We start from the raw sequence: 21708 nt of genomic DNA, 5'->3' as shown, positions 1-21708 counted from the left end.
CCTTCTGAGTGATTTTCTGTCATATGTTTCTGAGCAATTTTGTGCCCACTGTGAAAAAAACTTCTGGATATTGAAACCTTCCTGCTTTAACAGAGCTGTAAGTATTCTGGACTAAAATATCTTTCTCTTTTAGGAATTAAAACTGTCCTCACATGATGAAGCTCTGTCGTTTGCATCATTAATAGATGGATACTTCAGACTTACAGCAGATGCCCACCATTATCTCTGCACAGATGTGGCTCCTCCACTGATTGAACACAACATTAAAAATGGTTGCCATGGACCCATTTGGTTAGTGAACTTGTTTATTTTACCCACTTGGATAATTAGTCTTCTAATTCTGCTGCATATTGAATACACTGAGGAAGTCTGATGTTTGATAGGTTTCTGTAATGACCAGAATTAGTTACCGAAAGGCTGTCAGACAACTTTTGTTACTCCTGATCCATGAGAAAAATCATCAGTTCTCTCCTCATCAGTTTACTTATCTATAAAGCCAATGCTTCCTCACACAGGAGTATTTTGAGACTTATTTCACTAATCGTCACTCGAGCAGACAGGAATATTTCAGGCAATGAAATACAATCTTTCTTTATACTGGCCCTAGGAGTAAGTGGATGGATGTACAATGCTTATGTTTATTTTTATTTACTGAAGGAATTGTTCTCCTTTCTGTCCACCTTTTTGGCCTTTACATTTTTAGATGCAGCATATAGAAAACTAGAAGAGAATTTTGCATATGCACTGTGGTGAAAGCAGAATTTCCCCAGTAAGCATGCAATATATCTTTCCTTCTTTGCTCTCATGTAAAAGAAAAAAAATAAAAATGTGGGAGTGTGTAATGCACTCAAATTATGTTTTAATAATAGTGTAAATATTTTTGAGTTGTGAGTGTATGATTTCATTCCAAATACAGGATTACTTTCCTGTGTATTTACTAATAGGTTATGGATGCAACTGCTCTCCTCTTTTAATGGTTTTCCTCCATTTCACATTGACTCTTTCAGCACTGAATATGCCATCAACAAACTGCGCCAGGAAGGGAATGAAGCAGGGATGTATGTGCTGAGGTGGAGCTGCACAAACTTTAACCACATCCTCATGACAGTGACTTGTCTTGAAGGCCCAGAGGTACGTCAGGAGCAGCATTCCAGTAGTGGTCTAGTAGTGAGCTGAAGACTGGTGGTTCCCCATCATCCATATTGCTATGTTTGCATTCTGTAGGGAATCTCTCTTAGCTTTTCCTGACAGTAGATGCAGCAAGTGGAGGACATTTGTACTCATAGCTTTGTTTTCCCTCTGACAAAAGTCAGAGAGACCTTTGTGCTCTCTCTGAACGTATCATTTATTACATCCAGAACACTTCCTTTCATAGCAATAAGACTACGTGAACATGCAAGCAAATTGTAAACTCATCTGCTGGGAAAACAGCAGACAGAATTTGCTGCTGCACCTTATCTAACGCTCCTTGAGCGTGGATTTAGTTCTGTGAATGTACTTATAATGACACCAAATAACCAATACAAAAGTCATCCTTCCCCAGCACCGTTGCGTGAGCTGGAGGATCTGAAGCACAGCCTGAAATCTTGTTTCTTTGTTAGACAGCCCAGGCTGCAAAAGGCATTCTTGCTATTTTTAAGTTGAGATTTTGAAACCATGCTCCAGATTTGGCAATTCTTAACTGAGTAAAATTTGGACTTGTTAGAGGTTTGCATCTTCATGTTGATCTTCCACTCCTGTGAGCCTTCTTGGGATTGAAGGCTACAGGAATTGTGGAGCCTTCTCCTGCACTGTTGGAATTTTAGAGGAACCCAGCATAGGAGCAAATGATTAACTGGACCTGGATGTGAACTCAAAGGCTTTATAAATTTATTCACTCCTACAGATGTTCTTTCACTTCAATGATCAGTATTTTGCTTGTTTTCCACCCTCCCTTCTCTAATCGCAGATGATAAATAATTCAGTCCAGTACAAGAACTTCCAGATCGAGGTGAAGAAAGGCGGGTACTTCCTACATGGCTCAAACAGGTCTTTTGCGTCCTTAAAAGAGTTGATGGATCACCTGAAAGGACAAATCCTTCGCACAGACAACATCAGCTTTACACTGAAGAGGTGCTGCCAACCAAAGCCAAGAGGTAGCCTCTGTCCTTTAAGAGAAATAAGAAGCTTCAGCAATAGGAAGCATTCTTAGTGTCTTCTCTTGCATGCATTCCTGTGTGAAGCTCTTTCATATTACTTATTGCTTCTCTGTAGAGAGGGGGCCTTGTCAAAAAGCAAAAAGTAAGCACTGTGAACAAGGCTTTAGGGGTTTCCCTTTAATGCTGCAAGGTCAGCACAGGATGTTCATGGGCCGGTGCTTCTCGAGAGCCTTGTTTGTATGAACTTCCTAATGACAGCGGTTTCCCCTTTTGCACCTCCACAACTGGCCCCTGCAGTATCGATGGCAGAGGCTGAGCTCTAGATTTGTTTAAAACCAAAATGTCACAACTGACTCTGAGTCATGGGCTGCAGTGCTGTGTCAAAGTGAGGCCCATATAAGGTTCTTCCTTTTCTCCACTAAGTCACGTATGCCTGGCCATGCGGCCTGAGTTCCAGCAAAGGAGGCTTCAGTGTGTTGTGTGGGAGCCGTGGGTTTGGGCTTGCTTGTTGTAACAGTGATGTGCTATTTACTTTATTAACGTTCACAAAGCAGTGAGGAAGACTTAGACTGGAGCTGTTATTGAGCAGAGCACCCCCATATCAGTGGATTTATTTGTGAGATCAGATTTTAGATGATGAATGTGCGTTCATTCAACTACTACTGCCAACACTTACTAGATCTGTTTGCTATAAGGTACAATCGTCTTGCAGCTGTATGTTGTATGAAAGAGGAAACGCAGTGGGCATGGTTGGGTTGATCAGATAATGGTTTCCTGTTAGAATGAGGGGAATAATTGAGTTGCATTAATTACCTGCTTGTTTAGGTCTTAGAGCAGAGAACTCTGTGGCTACACGTGTGTTTTCCATACTTGTGAAGAACACTGGTAATTGTGTGAGGCATGGAGAGATTAAACATTTTGACCTGCTGATTAAACTGTGACAGCTGTATTTGGAATAATTAGAACAGTTCAGGGAGTTTTCTGCCCACCTCACTGTTTTGGTAGCACATTGTGTTTCCTTTAGTCAGGATAGTGGCACCTCTGAACTTCAGTGGGGCTTCAGGGTATTATCTTTGCTGTTCCATATTCTGTCTCTTCTCTGATGGTTTTTTCTTTTCTTTTGGAGTCTCACAGATATGAAGATATATTTCTCACAAATATAAAAACAGTGCTTTGAAAATATGGTCTGTTACTGTTTGCTTTCTGAGTCCTGATGCACATGTTCTCCACTAACAGGAGAGCCAGATGCACACAGACGTTTAAAGTCATTAGATTGTAATAAATAATGTCAGCTACCAAAACAGGAAGATGAAATTATTAATTAATGAATTGTCTAGATCTATCCATGCTTCTCCCTAACCAGAAGCTGTGCAGGGAAGCAGCAGCAGGCTTTTGAGTCTTTTCCTTCTGTTCATTTCCCATTCCCTAATGTAAGTGTTATGCTTTGAACATAGATGTTAGTGTCTCCCTAAGCACTTTAAAGAAACTTTCAAGGAGGTGAAGAAATGAGGCTCCAGCGACCTCATCCCATCTGCACACCGAAAAGGGCCATATTTGTAGGCAAAGTGGGGGATGAGTGTTATTTTACTCAACCTGTGGCAATAACAGGGCCTTATATACAATATCCAGTGCTCTGGATAATGTATGTAAGATTGTATACGTATAATATAAAATATATAGCTCTACTTTGGTGAATTCTCTGTTGAATGATGAGCAGAAGTTACCTGTCCAGGAGTTAAGTCAGTTTCTTCCTTTCTCCCTTCTCATTTGGGAATTTACTTTACAGTATGCACATACAGAAATGTAACTGATTGAGAAAGGTGAATGTATGGAGTTATCTTTGTGAAGTCTTCAAGAATATTTTCTGTCCTCACCTTCCAGAAATCTCCAACCTGCTGGTTGCAACCAAGAAGGCTCAGGAATGTCAGCCTGCTTATCATCTAGGGCAGCTGAGCTTCCATCGAATCCGCAAAGAAGAAATAATGCAGGTAGGTGTTTGTGTCTTGAAATCCACCCATCGTGGCAGCCCTCCATGCTCAGAGTAGATAAAATCACCTCATCCTGGCTGGTTGGATATTGCACAAATGGATATTGGAGCAATTTTCTAATGCATTTTGGAATGAGCTGCTTGTAAAGTTATTCTTAAAGAATCATGGAAGTCTTAGGAGCTGTTCTTGCAATCTGGGTTGTACCATAGAATATACCTGTCTCTCTTGAAGCCTGACCTACTGGAGAAACAAGCAGCTTTTCCTACAGGGAAATAAAGGCAAAGTATTCAAAGGATTTGAAGATTCTTGGCATTCAAAATCTTGTTTTCCAAACTGATTGTGCACATTGCCAAATTTTCTGATGAGTCATTTGCAGTTAGTGGGACAGTTCACCTGAATAAGCTTTAAAAAACACACAGTGGTTTGAGTGCTTAAATCACAGTGACTGTTTCTAAAAATGTCTGCCTCTTAAATCAGTCAGATTTCTTTAAGGCAGAAAGCTTTAATGACTGAGGAAAACAGGTATGGATTATGTTAATTGTTTTTAGTTTGGTATATTAACAATCAACACTCAGACTTCCTGCAAAAATATCCCAAGACAGAATCCTCTCTTATTTAGAAGGAAATTACATTCCAAAACAAAGTGTTCTATTGAAATATTACTTCCTTTGACTTTTGGAAACACATAAAAGATTGGCTCAGTAGCAGCTTATTGTAAATCAGAGGCCAGTTACTATTTATTCATTTGATGTTTAGTCTAATGATGTTAAATTACACTGAAGCTGCTTGATGTTAGTGAAGATGCAATAGCCCTTGCATATCAAAAGAGTTTACAGTGGTAAACGTTCTCAGAGACTACTAGAATGAAGAATAACACGTTGTCTTTGGTTTTTCACTCTGTAATAATTTTAAGCCTGTATGTAGGGCTAATTCTGAGAGGCAGAATAGAGTGCAGGTTCAACTGTATGTGTAAATCTACATTTGTTTGTTTCATGTCCTGGTTTGAAAATACGTGCTGTGTTATGCCTTAGGGTGAACACCTTGGAAGAGGGACGAGAACACAGATTTACTCAGGGATTCTCAACTACAAAGATGATGAGAATGAAGGATATCAGAACGAAAAAGAGATTAAAGTGCTCCTGAAAGTTTTGGACCCCAGTCACAGAGACATTTCTTTGGCAAGTGCTTCTTTTTTTATCTTGAACTGTAAACACTGGGCCTCGCCACATTTAACTGTGGAGTGTCTAAGAAACATAGGGTTGGTGAATGTAATAGGAGAATGGGAAGATGCTGGGGTCTCTCTCAGCAATTTATGCAGTCCAATCTCATGGATCAGTCCTCTGAGATACCTAGAAAGCTGATTTTGTGCGCAGGCTGTAAGCACAAGCCAAATGGAGCCAGACCTTGCTGTGGTCTGAAATGCACAGGCATACCCGTGCCTGAGGTCTGAACTGTGTCAGCTGAGTGATGGGTTTCAGTGAGGGTACTGCCACCCACCTGAAGTTACCTCTGTGTTGTGCAGTGGGCTTGGGAGTCTTTCACCAATTCAGTCACTGACGTGGCCTCAAGCAAGTTATTTGATTTGCATTTTGCTTAATCATCTGGAAAGAGAGGCACACAGGGATGCAGACCTTGTGCCTGCAAAAGGGCAGGGAAGAGCTTATGTAACCCAGGGAACAGTGAGTGCATCCACGACGGCTCACCACAGCCCCGGTACTGTGGTGGGATGGCAAACCCTGTTGTGGAAAACAGTTATCTTTTGCAAAAGTGTATGTTGTTGCTGTTCCATTTTGTTCACTGCATGGATGGCAACTGCGGTGATCAGCAGTTTAATGGCTTATCTGCTTCCCTTTCTAACAGGCCTTCTTTGAAGCAGCAAGCATGATGAGGCAGGTTTCTCACAAGCACATCGTCTTCCTCCATGGAGTCTGCGTCCGTGACTTAGAAAGTGAGTTCAGTTAACATCTCTTTGATGGGATTTTTAAGCAGCAGGCTTCAGTAAGGACAAGGCAGCCATTCAGATCAGAGCTGGCCTCCAGGGAGATGTGGTTGGCTGCTGCCATCTCTTGCTTGACTTTTCAGAGCAGACAGAAGCGGAATTGGAACAGCCAGGCAGCTGCAAAGTCCTTTCCATTAATCAGATTTCCTTTGCAGTGCTTTCTTTGAATACATGTCTTACAGGATGATCCTCGAGGTCAGAAAGCCAAAGGGATGGCAGTAGTGTCAGTACAAACCAGCCTTCCAACAGCAGTCATCTCCCTGGCAAGGCTCTGGAAATGCTTTGCTTCTGGTTGACTGTTATTTTACTACATAAAGTCTCTCTTTGCAGTTTGGACTCTTTGAGCACTGAAATAAACTTCCAAGAAGATGAAATAAAGAAATTCTGAGCAGCTTGCCTTGGGGTGGGGGGTGGAAGAAGGTGGCAACGAGCTGACGGTTTATCCAGACCCTGGTGATTGCAATACTGACTTTATGCACCTGGTTTTGTAGATATCATGGTTGAAGAATTTGTTGAATTTGGGCCTCTGGATTTGTTTATGCATCGGAAAAGTGAACTCCTGACAACTCCCTGGAAATTCAATGTAGCCAAGCAACTTGCAAGTGCGCTAAGCTACCTGGTAAGATAGAAGCATTGCCTGTAGCTTGCTGCAAGCTAATGTTACCTAGATTTCATGTGCATTATTACTAATGAAGTTCTTTCCTTGGGTAGTGGGATTGTGCAGTGTGATATCAGGATATTTTTTTAACATTTACTGTGTTGCTTTAAATAAGGAAAGACTCTTAGAGAGGGTAATGAGCACCTTTTTTTATCAGCAAGCCGAATACTCTTTGTGCTTATGTTTGCCGTTGGTTCCTTGTAGGTATTTGGAAACTGCAGTGTTCTACTTCTGCAGTTTTGCTTGTCATGAAAAAGGAATTTTTTCCAAAACTAATCAAATTTACAAATACAAAACCTTGCCCTGCTTTTCTCTAGGATAATTTCTTCCAAGCTGTATTTTTGGGTTTCAGTTTGGAGTCTTCTGCTCCCTGATGCTACAGGTACGTCAAGGGCACTTTGCAGAGCTCTGCTCACTCACTGCACTCTTTTCTTACCCTACTACAGGAGGATAAGGATTTGGTACATGGAAACGTGTGTACTAAAAACATCCTACTGGCAAGAGAGGGAATTGACACTGAATATGGACCTTTCATAAAGCTGAGCGACCCAGGAATACCAATAACTGTGCTGTCCAGGCAAGGTATGGTACAAGAATTGGATTTCTCTCTTCACTGTGATTGAGAAGGGGAAAGGGAAAAGTACCATCTATACCAACTAGAACTGGCAGTACAGTAAAAGCAGTCTGTTTTTATGAAGCTGAAAACCACAACGCTGAAGCGAAGGAGTGTCACTGATGGTTGGAGCTTGTTGTATTTGTTTTACTTAATTTCATCTCAAGACCCAGCAAGAGAGTATAGAAAGAATCTCAGCTTCTGAATGACCCAAACCATGAGCTTATAAAAGCCATGGAAATGTCTGTATGAGAACAGGGATTTCACAATCAAGATTTCCTGAAACTGGACAAATATTTCAGCTTCAGTTTATTGTAGTTAAGCAGCAGTTAGACAAGAATAAGTTGAAGTTTCATATTAATTCCAAACTGCTTTGATTCTGTGTTTTATCTAAGAATGTGTGGAGCGAATCCCCTGGATTGCACCCGAATGTGTTGAAGACTCAAAAAATTTAAGCATTGCAGCAGATAAGTGGAGTTTTGGTACAACACTGTGGGAAATCTGCTATAATGGAGAAACGCCACTGAAAGACAAGACGTTGGCAGAGGTAAAGCTCCATTGCTTAAACTTGACCTTGACAACTCAGATTTATCTTCTTCAGCACTTCAGTTTCCATAATTTAAGCTGCTTTTGTCTTATACCAAACCCAGGTCAGCTGTACTTGGTAAGGGGCAGATTCCATCTGAATTGCCACAGATTGCAGCAGGAATTCTTGTCCTCGCTACAAAGATGCTAATTATTACTTCACCTTGGTAGTGATTTTCAAAATGCAGCATAGAACCAGTTACAATTCTGAGGCTGTCACACCTCTCTTTTCCTAATCCACATCTCCAATTATAAACTGTCTGAGGTTCAGCTTAAAAACTGAAGGTTTTTCAGTTCTTTTGGACGTTGGTTCCAAACTGGTCTCCAGTGGGACAACATATTGCTTGCTCTGAAAGCTTGAAAGGAAAAAAAAAAGTTGTTCTGCTTTGCTCTGGCAGTTTTTGTTCAACACTGCCAGAGCCCTTCAGCCTATGTTCCATATGTGCTTTTTCTCTCTTGAAGTTTTGCTGTGTTGGGAAGGCGATGGAGCAAGGCAGCTGCTGCTTGTCTGAAGGAAATGACTGAGTACTTGAGTCACTGCCTGAGTTGTTTTAGCAGGAGGTAACTGAAGGGAACTTGCTGCCCCAGCTGCAGGTTGCTTCATGCACAAGGCAGGCAACCGGGGTGGTTTTGCTGAGCTTAGAAAATGAACAAAGCCACCCTCATCCCACCTATGCCCCATCGCTCTTAACTTCTCACTGTTTGCCTGTCTTATGGTGGTTTTCCTTGCTAAGCATTCCCATGTGGCCATGTGTCCCAGTGCGTAACTAAATGGTGAGCCTGGCACCTGGCAGAAAAATAACCTCTGAAAGATAAAATGTTCAGCAGCTGCTAGAAACTGTGTGTTGTGATTGCTCCAAACTGCACCAGGCTCATCATTAATAATAGTTCTCTACTGGCAGGTGACGATTTAGAGTTAATGCTGAAATTTACTTGATGAAATTAAGAGAAAGTAGTCTTATCTTCTAATGTAGAACACAGGTCGATTAAATAACAAGCTAAAATTCATGCTGGAGTTTTCATTCGTGCTTTGCAGAAGGAAAGGTTCTACGAAGGGCATTTCATGTTGATGACACCATCGTGCAAGGAACTAGCTGACCTGATGAAACAGTGCATGAACTACGACCCCCACCAGAGACCCTTCTTCAGAGCCATCATGAGAGACATCAACAAACTGGAGGAGCAAAGTAAGGCTTGATTTTGCTGATTGGCTGGGGAGCTGGATAGGGAAGTGTGGGTTGTTTGGCTAAAACTGGACGGCTTGCAGGAGCATTTTAGCATGGTGACAGTGTCAAAAGAGTATCTTGAATTGGAAGGGACCTACAGGGACCGTTGAGCCCAAGCCCTGACTCCACACAGCACCACCCAACTTCAAATGCTCTGTGTGCTCTCTGAACTCCAGCAGCTCAGGGCTGTGCCCACTGCTCTTAGAAACATTTACTGTAATATGTAGTGTCAAGTACAAAATAGCCTCATTTCCACAGTGATCTTGCAGATATTTTTTCAGGTACTTGTTGCTCCTCTGTGGAATAAGATTCTTGCCCTTAATGTCTGCAAACAAAGAAGCTAGAAGGAACGTGCGTTGCCTGTATTCTAAGAAACAAGGCTATCTAATAGCTCAAGTCAGCTTCAAACCAGTTTTTGAGCTCCATGAAATTTCCATGGGATTCTTGACAGAATCAGGGCATTAACAGTGTTCCTGGTTCATCTGATGTTGTAGTTACAAAGAGAAGCTAACAGAAAATCAGCACATAATAAGGACAAAACCATACCATCTAGCAATACGTAGCCACAGAAGCTAACTAACTACTGCAGGGGGGGAAGTGGGCTGAGATGAGACTGAATCAGTCTGGGGAAGTGGTGGACTGGCACAGAGCAGTGGAAGAAATTCCCTATCAAGAAATGGGCGAGGTTTAAATAAAAGAAGCTGAGAGAGTAGGGACAGAGGCACTAATAGCAGCAGATGAACCAGGATGCCCTAAGTGTCCATCAAGACCAAGGTGTCCTTTCAGGAATCTGTCTAATTTGGTGCTTTTCCACTCTCAGACCCTGATATTGTCTCGGAGAAGAAGCCTGTTACAGAGGTTGATCCCACACTCTTTGAAAAACGATTCTTGAAGAGAATCCGTGATTTGGGAGAGGTAAGTAAGAGTAACATCAGATTTAGGTCCCTGCATTGGAAGTGGGAACTGTGACTCTTCCCAGATCAGACAGCCCTTAAGTGCTGTCAGGACTGAGTGTGAAGGGAACTGTGATAATTTTTGATCGTTTAACACAGTAAAGGGAGGAGTGGAGGTATCATGAGGAGGAGAAGGAGGAGGAGGTGTGTTTGCACTCAGGGATGGACAGAGGTGCCAGGGAATTCTTGGTTAATCCTGGTGAAAAAAAAAAGATGTATATAGAATTGTAGAATGGCTTGGAAGGGACCACATGCAGGGCTACCAACCTCCATATCTAATACCAGCCCAGGCTGCCCAGGGCCCCATCCAACCTGGCCCTGAACACCTCCAGGGAAGGAGGGTGCATCCACAGCCTCTCTGGGCAGCTGTTCCAGCACCTCACTACTCTCTAAAAAGCACACTGTGTGTGTTCTGTATGGAAGCTCAGGAAAGCTTTTGTGGATATCGAGTAAACAGTGATCTGGTTTGTAAATTGTTAGCAGAATTTCAGGTCTCTTGGCATTTTTATAGAGGGATGTGTGTATGTATGTGTGTGTGTGCATAGATCTGTGTGTGCTTTCCGAATCACAGCAGGAAGATGGGAGTTGTAAATGCCTCAAGTGGAGCATCAGGGACAATCTGGTTAGGGAGTGTTAAGTTATGCTCTTTTCTTTGACAATTAGGGCCACTTTGGGAAGGTTGAACTCTGCAGATACGATCCAGAAGGTGACAATACAGGAGAACAAGTGGCAGTTAAATCTCTGAAGCCAGAGACTGGAGGGAATCACATTGCCGACCTCAAGAAGGAAATAGAAATCTTGAGGAATCTGTATCATGAGAACATTGTCAAGTATAAGGGAATTTGCACAGAAGATGGTAAGTCTTCATGAAGAATACTAAAAATACACACTAACAGCATAAAAAATGTTCCTTTAAAAATTAAGCATTTTAAAAAGCCTAACAGTTCTGTTATGTGGGTTGAGGTGTCTTTCTTCATGGAATAAGCAACAACTTCTGCCTGAAGTCCTCCTGCCCATTTTCACACCTAGCTAACTTTGATGTGACCGAAGTTGTTGGAGTTCACCAAATCCATGGAAAGGATTTTAATCACCTGGGCTGGGTGGTGGTCAGTGTGAGCCAGGAGTGAGCTGACAGTATGAGCCAGTTCACAGGCCGTAAAGCCTAGAGGTCATTGGTAGAAGCAGATGTCAGGAGTCACAGAATAGAGCTCCATTGCCTTACACTTAGCATTTAAAAACTGAAGAAAATGTAAAGACCTTTATGTTCAGTAACTGTGCTGCCTGGAACAGGTTCTCTACTGGATTGCCACAGTGACTGATAATGGGTTTGCCTGGCTGTGGTCATACAGTGTTGTTAAAGAACAAATGCTGCCAATGCTGTGGGTGTTGTACAAAAGGTTCTGATGTTAATGATGTGAGGAGGGTCACGTTTGTAAATTAACCATGCACTCATTTTTAGGAGGAAATGGGATTAAACTCATCATGGAATTTCTTCCTTCTGGGAGCTTAAAGGAGTATCTGCCACGAAACAAGAACAAAATCAATCTCAAACAACTTCTCAGATACGCAGTTCAGATCTGCAAGGTGAGCCTGGCACCAGAGCTTTCTTGTAACTCTCCTGTTTGATTAGTTTAGTATTCACTTAACAGGGTAAAGGATGAGAAGAAAGGAGGCTTGCTTTATGGTCAAAACCATGGCTTTGTCCTCAAAAAGCAGTCTCTCAGGTGCTGCAGATGCTATAAAAGGAGCAATTATTAGGTTCCCTCGCATAAACAATGACCATGAGAAGAAAGAATTACAGAATTGGAAGCATTACAGAGGAAGGACAGCATGAGATGCAAGCACACACTGCAGTAAGACCACATGAAGCTGTGTGCCTTTTGTCAGAGGCTGTGACTTTGTGATTGTGGTGGACAAGGCAGCTAAAAGCAGCACAGGCACAGACATCAGTCAGTCCTAGCAGCATGCAGAGAGGAACAGTTGCCATGGAGAGAAGGCTCTGAGAGACTGGTTGCTTAGCTGAAAGTTAAAAGGCATAGACTAGGAACAACAACCTGCCTTAGCAGATGGGGAACCCAAAGGCTGAGTCTAGAGGAAGGATGTGGACCAGAAAAGGACCCTGGAAAGTACCAGCACAACTTGCCATGGAAAATCTGGATGGAATACTACTGCAGGAAAAAGAGAATGCTTGGAAGGGAGGTTGGGAGAAAAACAGTGATGTTAATTATTAGAGAAACCTCTAACCTACAAGGCTTTCTTCTCTTACAGGGGATGGACTACTTGGGCTCCTGTCAGTATGTGCACCGTGACTTAGCAGCAAGAAATGTCCTTGTTGAAAGTGAGAACAGAGTGAAAATTGGGGATTTTGGTCTCACCAAAGCCATCGAGACTGATAAGGAGTATTACACTGTCAAAGATGACCTCGACAGCCCTGTATTTTGGTAATAAGAAGTTATAACCCATTTTCATTAACCAGACTGTGCGACAGAATAACTCACCTCAGAGGCTTAGAAGCCTCTTTTAGGTGTCCTGAGGATTTCTCCCATTTAACTGAGAGGCCTCAGTACTGGTACAGTATCCTAGCAAGAAAGAGCACATAGCTGACTAATCTGCTTTTGCATTAGTGTCCTCCTGCACTCAATAATCCACTTCCCCATGATTTTTCTTTTGGTCTCCTTTAGTCTCGGAGTGTTTTGCTGTGTAAGATGTTCCTTGTTTACTATTGCTGTGCCATCCCAAGCCTTATGGGCACATTTATGGGGCACAGTTATGTGTAAGGAGGATGAATGCAGCGTGTGCCTCCTCAGCTCACTTAGGTTCGATTCACACTGGTTGTGCACCTATGGGTAAATCTTTGCAGCTCTGAATGCAGCTTAACAGTGTTGTGTTGTGGCCACAGGTATGCTCCAGAATGCTTGATTCAGAGTAAGTTTTACATCGCCTCAGATGTGTGGTCGTTCGGGGTGACGCTGTACGAACTGCTCACCTACTGCGATTCGGAGTCCAGCCCAATGACAGTAAGTGGTCGTGGAGGAAAGCGCTGTTAAAGATGCTTGCATCAGATTTTGTTTGTGTGGTTTTGTTTGTGGTGGTGAATGGAGTCAAATCCAGCTGGCGACCGGTCGTGAGTGGTGTTCCCCAGGGGTCGGTGCTGGGGCCTGTCCTCTTCAATATCTTTATTGATGACCTCGATGTGGGCATCGAGTGCACCCTCAGTAAATTCGCAGATGACACCAAATTGGCTGGAAGTGTGGATCTGCCTGGGGGTAGCGAGGCCCTCCAGAGGGATCTGGACAGGCTGGAGAGCTGGGCTGGAGCCAATGGGATGAGCTTCAACAAGGCCAAAGGCCGGGTCCTGCACTTCGGCCACAACAACCCCAGGCGACGCTACAGGCTTGGGGCGGTGTGGCTGGAGGACTGCGTAGAGGAAATGGACCTGGGGGTATTGATTGATGCTCGGCTGAACATGAGCTGACAGTGTGCCCAGGTGGCCAAGAAGGCCAATGGCATCCTGGCTTGCATCAGAAACAGTGCTGCCAGCAGGAGCAGAGAGGTGATTGTTCCCCTATATTCAGCACTGGTGAGGCCGCACCTCGAGTACTGTGTCCAGTTTTGGGCCCCTCACTGCAAGAAAGATATTGAGGCCCTGGAACGTGTTCAAAGAAGGGCAACAAAGCTGGTGAGGGGTCTGGAACACAGGGCTGATGAGGAGAGGCTGAAGGAGCTGGGAATGTTCAGCCTGGAGAAGAGGAGGCTCAGGGGAGACCTCATTGCTCTCTATAACTTCCTGAAGGGAGGTTGTAGTGAGCTGGGGGTCGGCCTCTTCTCTCGTGTCATTAGTGATAGGACCAGGGGGAATGGTTTCAAGCTACGGCAGGGGAGATTCAGGCTGGACATGAGGAAGTATTACTTTTCAGAAAGGGTGGTCAGGCACTGCAATGGATGCCCAGGGAGGTGGTGGAGTCACCGAGCCTGAGGGTGTTCAAGGATAGGCTGGATGTTGTGTTGAGGGACATGGGTTAGTGGGAGCTATTGGGAATAGGTGAACGGTTGGACTGGATGAGCTTTTAGGTCTTTTCCAACCTTGGTGATTCTATGATTCTATGAATGAAACAAGAAATGCACAGAATTTATCTTCTCAAAACAACCTTCATGGTTGCCTTTCACTGCAGACCCTGCACAGAGGCAGGCTGTGGTGACCACACATCCCAGGGAGGAAACTAAACAGAAGGATGTTTCTCTCCCTTTGCAGTGTGCATATATGGTGACAAACATCTGCTGTTCACTTTCACACTGAGATTGCAGTGGCATCTCAGTGTCAAACTGCAGCAGTGTGGCTCAGTGCTGAGGTAGCACAACTGACTCCTGCTCTTTCCCCAGGAGTTCCTGAAGATGATTGGCCCCACACAGGGCCAGATGACGGTAGCACGGCTCGTGCGTGTCCTACAAGAAGAGAAACGTCTGCCACGTCCACCCAACTGCCCCGAGGAGGTAACACAGCTCCACTGCTATCAAGTCTTTCTTTTACAGCAAATAAGCAGCAAAAGCACCAGGCACACACAAGTGAATACACTCCCTGTAGAAAATCCTCTATGGCTGCTGGCAGAAAGGCATTTCCACCTTTTTTAAGCATTATCTGTAAACGTTTTTCAGCACTGAATTGCCCTCTGCACTTAGCAGTGAAACAAGCTGTTTCATTCAACCTTCAGAAATTTCTCTTTTTCCTCTTCCAGATCGACCAGCTGATGAGGAAATGCTGGATATTCAAGCACGATAAGCGGACAACCTTTCACAACCTGATTCAAGGGTTTGAAACAATTATGAGCAAGATGTAATTCGGTTTTTATACTGTCAGTGCTTTAATGGTGTGTCAAAATGTAAATGCCCAAGGCCTTTCACTTTTTAACTACTGTAATTTGTATTCTGACTGTGCTCGTGTGTTCAAAGGATCGTTTTTCCAACAGTTTTCCTTTTTTCTTTTTTTCAATTCAGTCAACAGTTGGATCAAATTAATTATGAGGTATGGCAGAAACAATAGCTTCAACTCCTCTTGCACCAGTTACTGCAAGACAGTTTTCTCTGTGTTATGGTCTCGCTCCACTCTGAACTATCCTGATGAATGTGAGCTGAAAGCAGTGTCAAAAATCGCTACAGTTCTCAGCACGCCTCCGTGCAACCTGTAGCATTTAAAACACGTTTGCTGTTCACGCTTATTCTGTGAACCAGTGGATGTAACTGTAGTCATCCTCATTTCTTATGAAGTTCTGAGGAAGTTTGGAGAAAATTCTGGCTGACGAATCCCCTCCCTGTGCACTTACATTTCAGAAACAAAAACAAAACAAAACAAAACAATTTGGCATAAAAAAAAAATCTTGAGAAAAAGAAAGTAATAAGAAGCCAGCTGCAGCTCCAAGCTCTTAAAGATACTTTTAAAGTGTTATTTGATTATCCTATTTCAAACAGTTTTAAAAAAAAAGGCATGAATGAGCATGTATATTTATGCATTTCATCGAGAAGCCCAGTTTCTGGATAAATGTATTTGCTTTTCCCTGCCAGCCTTCCATGCCCTCCTTACCCCTCTCTTCCTCCCCCCAGAGCTCTCCCCCCGTGATGTAGCTATTAAGTGTGCAAACACATTGATCTCCAGCTTGTACTGCAACTAAGTGAGCTACAGTGCCATGAGATGTGCACGGGACAGTAATTAACCTTGGGGGAGAGAAAAGACAATTAAACCATGCACAGATTTAGGGGGAATACTCCCCCAGCAAAGAGTAACTCGGTAGAGTTTTGAGCACCAGGAAAGCTTACCTAGGAGAAGGAAAGAACACTTTGACCCTACAAACGTCATCTTGTTATCAGTAGTGCCAGCAGAGGGGTGCACACAACACTTGTTTTTTGTCAGTGAACTTCCTTGGCCAGCATGCTCGTGCATTTTAGCAGTTTGTTCCTGTGAAGCTGCTCCCTTGGCGTAAGGTGACTGCTTTAAATAATAGCATTGGCCGTCATCTAATTTGACTTACAGTCTCCAGCCCCGTGCTTGTGATGTATTCCGCTGATCAGCAGGAGAGCACAGCCCTGTGAGGCTCCCTGGGACCACGCACGTTGTGTTGTCAGGACCAGAGCTGGCATTGCAAATGCCACTGAGCCGCACTGCGGCCCCGTTCTGTAAGGCTGGGCTCTTCCAGGAGCACTGGTTTAACTGGAAACCTTTGGCTGACCCATATCCTACCCTTTGGGCAACATTGTTTTTCCACCAAACCTGGATTCTGAAAGTGGAAATAGTTCTGGCAATAATAGAAAGACATCTTTAAATATCTATATCTATATATATATATTAAAAAGAAGTTGTAAGTAAGAGCGGCAACCAGGTCAGATTTATTTTTACAGTATTACTTGTTGTTTTTTTTCCTGTACGTACGTCGTGTATGAACCCAATTTAAATCTGTAAGCACTTTGTTACTCTTTATACAAACAAATCTAATAAAGATTTTTTTTTCTCCATGTGAATACATTTTTGCACTCTACATTAAATGAGGCTCTATAACTTGACCTGCATAGGAAGGGCGAGCAGTACAGAGGATCCTGGAAGCTGGGAAAGACCTCTGAGCCCCTCCAGTCCAAGCCCAGCCCCTCACTGCTGTGCCCACTCACCCTGTGCAACCTCTGCATGTCTCCCACATGCCCACACTGCCTTCAGAACAACCTTCCCCTACAGTATATGATCACTTACTGAAAGGTAGGGCAGAGGTGGTTCTCCTCCACAGAACTCCACTGTAAACGTGTACCAAACACTTTATTTTCACTGAAAAGGGTAACAAATTAAGAAAGTTGCATATACAAACAGTTTGAACAAAATATTACAAGTCAACTTATCAATACATACAGAATCCCACCCCCCCAAAACGTCGTGTCTCCCATTAACTGTGCTGCTATTTGGCTGTCTTAGGCATTGCTACCTGTATGCAGTGCATGCTGTCTATCCATACAACACCAGTGAGGGAGGAGAGATTTTGATGTTTAAAAAAAAGAAAACCAGGAAAAATCTCTCTTCTGGTCACACACTAAAGCTTGAAATACAGTTTAAATTGTTCATAAAAAATAAACACAAATCAGTATTAAAAAATATGTCTTCAGTACTGTCTACCAAACTAGAGATTCAGGCCTGCTTTTACAGTCTTAATGGCAGAAGTGAGTGAATCGGCTCCAAATCAATCTGCAATGGGATTCCAAGGGTCCCCTGCCCACCACGTCTAGCCATCACAAACATGGATTTCAAATAATGCTTGCTAGCTCTTCAGCCAAGAGGAGAAACAGCAGAAAAGAAAGGCTGGCCGAAGGTGCTTCGTTCGTGAGCCAAAAATACCGAGTCCTTCTTCTTAAATACAAAAAGACAGTGAGAGCCACCTGGCTGCAAAGCAGTGCAGGGCTGAGCACCTACCGCCGCGCTGCCTGAACGTGAATGGCTTCTCCTTTGGATAAGAACTTCACACAACAGGCGAGATGGAAGAAGCAAAGAGAACTGGAGCCAGGATGCCCCACTCCAACAGGGCTTGGAGTGCAGCAAACATCTAAAGATGGCTGGAAAAAATAAATAAATAGAGAGGAGAGCAGGCAGGCAGAACTGAAGAAGGCAGCTGAGGAGAGCTGTAGGGGCACTTCTGCTCTACGTGTGGCTCATCCGCATTCAGGCAAAGCCTAAGAGGTGGTGTATATTCCCCCTTCTGTCACCTCCACCCATCACCTACCACGTTCCTGCAGGAAGGAGGACACCAGGCTGCCAGAACACCACCAAGTGCACTTCCAGAGCGTTCAGGAGCCCGCTGCTTTTTGCTCTTTTGAGCTGGTGCTTTGCTGTGTAACACAGCTCCATTCACAAACTGAACTACTCCAAGGAAAAGCTGTGGATTCTTTGCCCAACGCAGATAAAGGTTACTTCATTGGCCAAATGGCAGCTGTCCAAATAAAATCTCATACTGCAAGGCAGCACGCTGCGTAGGATCGCGCTTTTAACAAACATTTATTGAAAACATCACAGCGACTCTAGGAATACATTTGGTATATCTGCACTCCAGGATTAAGAGGGAATTTTAAAAATATAAGGGTTGTAAATGCAGAAATCTTAATCCTGGGATAAGCAAGATCGAAAAAAAAAAACAACAACCCACATTCTTGAGTTAAAAAAATAAGAAAGAGAATTGCTATTAAGACTTTGTCTTTAACTTCCTCAGCCTGAGGACTAGAGAAAGAATCCGTGTTCCCCCCTCAGTGTTTTTATTGCTTTCGGCTGTACGCTGCCAGGAACTACAGAGTGAGCTGGTTACCTCTCTGGGTCGGCTCCAGCTCCCCTTTCGCTTTGGTGGCAGATGAAGGACACCCATCCACCCTTCCAGAAGGCAAGTCAGACTACTGAGAAATGGCTAACGGCGTATCGGCGCCTACAGCTCACTTGGCAAACCTGCCTGTTACACAGGGTTGCTCCTCTTGGGATATTCGTAACCCACGGAGAAAGAAAAGTTACTTGTCTGAAGTTAAGGCAGCAATAAATAGCAGAGGTACGCAAGGCTTGCCTTCGCCTATCAAGGCAGGGCTGACTGGTGGGGTCTCAGTAAACGCGCTTCTTTTTCAGCGAGGATTCTGCGTAACGCACTGCGGAGCCCTGAGCGTGCTGGCCAAGGTACTCCACTGGGCCAGGTTCTGGGGAGGCAATGAGGTACGAGGAGCCTCGCTTCTCGCTTCTCGCCGGAGCCACCTGAGGGCAAGAAGAAAACAAGTGACACATGATCCAGAGCAACAGCATCAATAAATAAAGCTCCGGTCTGGGAATGAGCAAAGACCAGGAGCCAGCAACCGGCTCCAAACGCCCGCTCCTCCTGCTTTAGGCTGGCTATACACAGCTCATGAGTCAGTGGTTGTGCCCTTTCCCTACAAACCGATCGTAAATGCACAGGTGCCCGGCTGCACATGCATGTCTGGGAGGGCAAAGGGCTGGCAGGGCTGGAGCCCAGGCTGCGGGATGCATACTGAGAGGTAGCGGCTTCCTGGCCCCACTCTGGCCATCTTCACCCTTTAAAGCACAGCGCCAGTGGGACAGCTGGAGCTCTCTTGCTTTTCTTGAAGAGCTGAACAGGTTAAGGTGCCCCAGCACTGCAAGCAAGGTGTTTAAGGACTTGTTGTCCAGCCATGCCAAAGCGTGTTTGTGTTGCTGGCCACTTGCAGGCAGGAATTTACATATGGTAGTCAAGCGAGGGAAAGAGCAGTAATACTGCTTGTAATCAACTTGGACTGAGGTGCCTCACACCAATGTCCCACAGCAGGGTTCTGGGGGGGGGTCAGGGCCCAGTGCCCCACAAGGGCACCAGGTTACACCAGGCTCACACTCAGCTCTTTGGGATGCCTCACAGTACGACGTCCATGGCACTTACAGCCACAGGAGCTACACAAAGAGCTCACCACCAAGTCTTCGTACATCTCTCCACCCCCAGTGTGACACTGGTTTCACTACCAAGGGCTGCACCATTTGCCTCACTCTGACAGACTGATGTGTGCTCTGCAACCATCACCTCAACCCAATGTGAGCACAGCAGGCAGTCTGGGTAACGCCTGGCTCCTGGATCAGGCCAAGTGGGGTTCTGCTTCATGCTGGAATGGGTGTCTAAGAAACACTAACACATCGCACAACCCAGGAAACTAATTCCTTTATCAAAAGTACAGCTCTGCTGACCAAGCATCTCTGAGCTAAATGTTCCCTAGCAAACCTCTGGAGCTTCCCTTGCTAGTTCACATTAACAGCTCAAGTTACTCCTTGCAAGAGTCCAATGCCACTTTAGATGGCACCTGTCATTATCACAAACAAGAATTTACTTTCAGAAGGATTTTGCTTTTCCCCAACACTTCCTGCAGCACTGAGGATGTCACTGTGCGCTTTGCAGCTCCCAGAGCATGAATTCTAGAGCCCTGGGCACACAGCTCAGAAAAGCAGGAGAAAGTGAGTGCACACACAAAAGCACATCGTCCTAACAGCATCGAGCCTCTCTGGGAGCAGCCTGCATGCCCTCCTCACTGAGAATTATGTTTTAGTTCTAGGAATGAGAGAAGCACTCGCTCTAAGTTATACTTCTGCTCTGCCTGTGCCAAGGGCTGCTCTCGCTCTGCCTTGTATGGCAGCCAGCACTGCACAACAAGCTGCTTAGCATCACCTCAGTGCAAGCCTTCCTCACTGGCTGGAAGCAAATCGGAAGGCAGCAGCTTGCTCTCACCCCAGGCTCTCTCTGTGATGCCGTTACAATTTCCCCAGTTTCCATCACATCAGAGCTGTTGGGAACCAGAAAGCACAACCTGCCTATGGGGAGTTTTACACACTCAAGCCCTGACAGAATCACAGAATCACAGAAACACAAGGTTGGAAACGACCTGCAAGATCATCTAGTCCAACCACCCTCCCATTCCTATCAGTGCCAAAAGCTACTAAACCATCTCTCGTAGCTCCTCATCCAGGCGCCTCTTGAACACTGCCAGGGATGGCGACTCCACCACCTCCCTGGGCAGCCATTCCAGTGCCTGACCACCCTCTGAGAGAAAAAGTTTCTCCTAATATCCAACCTAAACCTCCTCTCGTATAACTTCTTGCCATTTCCTCGGGTCCTACTATTTGCCTGGGAGAAGAGGCCAGACCCTTTTGCACCACAACCTCCCTTCAGGAAGTTGTAGAGTGCAATGAGGTCTCCCCTGAGCCTCCTCTTCTCCAGACTGAACAATCCCAGCTCCTTCAGCCGCTCCTCCCCTGCCCCCCTCTATGCTGAGATATGCCCCAGGCAGCCCACCGGACCTTGCTGGCTGCCCACAAGCCACAGATTACCACAGCTGCTCTGTATCTCTTCCAAGCACAACAATCTCACACCTCCCCACGTCCCTCAGAGCCACATCCCCATGGCTCTGAACACCCCCAGGGATGCTGACCCCCACCCTTGTGCAGCTGTGCGGTGCTCACCGCTCTTTGGGGAAGGAATCTGCCCTGGCAGAACGTGGGGCCATCACTTCTCACCCTATTGCCCTTCCATGGCAGCACTTGGGCCTCCAGAGCCTCTCACATTCCCTTGCAGCCGCTCGGTGGCAGCATAAGACAAACAGGGAGAGCTTCCAGCAGCGCAGGCTGGCTGTTTCTTGGCAGCAGCATTTCACGCCCTACCAGCACAGGGTCCTGAAGCACTGCACAGCCGAGAGAGGAACAGCCAACACAGACGCTGAGAGAAGAAAACCAATTCTCACCTCAGAGGCTTCATTTTCAAATTCATCGACTCTTGCCTGGGTAGAGTTACAAGCCTGAACATAATGCTGATACCACTGCTGAACAGCCTCCTATGAAGGAGGAGAAAACCTCTTCCCATTAGCTGTCTACTAAGATCACTTCAAATGAAAACAATTCCTGTGGCCTCATGGGACGCGAGGATAAATCAGAGGCAAAGCTCTCCAAGAAGCATCAAAACATGTTTAACACCAGTGATAAACCTCAAGTCAAACATTTAAAGCTGAGTTAAGTGCTTTGGAGATA

General features: G+C 44.8%; 2 protein-coding genes across 2 annotated transcripts in view; one reads left to right on the top strand and one right to left on the bottom strand.

Annotated features, from left to right (window-relative positions):
- Positions 1–16661, top strand: part of JAK1 (Janus kinase 1) — a 56612-nt gene extending 39951 nt beyond the window's left edge. The window contains exons 9-25 of the mRNA XM_042872987.1: positions 134–291; positions 1008–1131; positions 1949–2135; positions 4020–4126; positions 5158–5304; positions 5987–6074; positions 6617–6744; positions 7230–7365; positions 7792–7943; positions 9018–9168; positions 10028–10122; positions 10824–11016; positions 11620–11744; positions 12429–12601; positions 13060–13177; positions 14541–14651; positions 14894–16661. Of these exons, the coding sequence (XP_042728921.1) occupies positions 134–291; positions 1008–1131; positions 1949–2135; positions 4020–4126; positions 5158–5304; positions 5987–6074; positions 6617–6744; positions 7230–7365; positions 7792–7943; positions 9018–9168; positions 10028–10122; positions 10824–11016; positions 11620–11744; positions 12429–12601; positions 13060–13177; positions 14541–14651; positions 14894–14995 (2295 nt within the window). The 3' untranslated portion in view covers positions 14996–16661. The remainder of the gene's footprint in view (positions 1–133; positions 292–1007; positions 1132–1948; positions 2136–4019; positions 4127–5157; positions 5305–5986; positions 6075–6616; positions 6745–7229; positions 7366–7791; positions 7944–9017; positions 9169–10027; positions 10123–10823; positions 11017–11619; positions 11745–12428; positions 12602–13059; positions 13178–14540; positions 14652–14893) is intronic.
- A 275-nt stretch (positions 16662–16936) lies between these two features.
- The window catches only part of RAVER2 (ribonucleoprotein, PTB binding 2), a 31602-nt gene continuing 26830 nt past the window's right edge, over positions 16937–21708 (bottom strand). The window contains 1 exon segment of the mRNA XM_042873665.1: positions 16937–18909. Within this exon segment, the coding sequence (XP_042729599.1) occupies positions 18763–18909 (147 nt within the window). The 3' untranslated portion in view covers positions 16937–18762.

Source organism: Lagopus leucura, unplaced genomic scaffold, assembly GCF_019238085.1.
Source record: "Lagopus leucura isolate 7727_CA_CO unplaced genomic scaffold, USGS_WTPT01 Super-Scaffold_100009, whole genome shotgun sequence".
NCBI lineage: Eukaryota > Metazoa > Chordata > Aves > Galliformes > Phasianidae > Lagopus > Lagopus leucura.
Note: the sequence above shows the minus strand (reverse complement) of the source record. Positions and strands in the feature narration are given on the sequence as shown.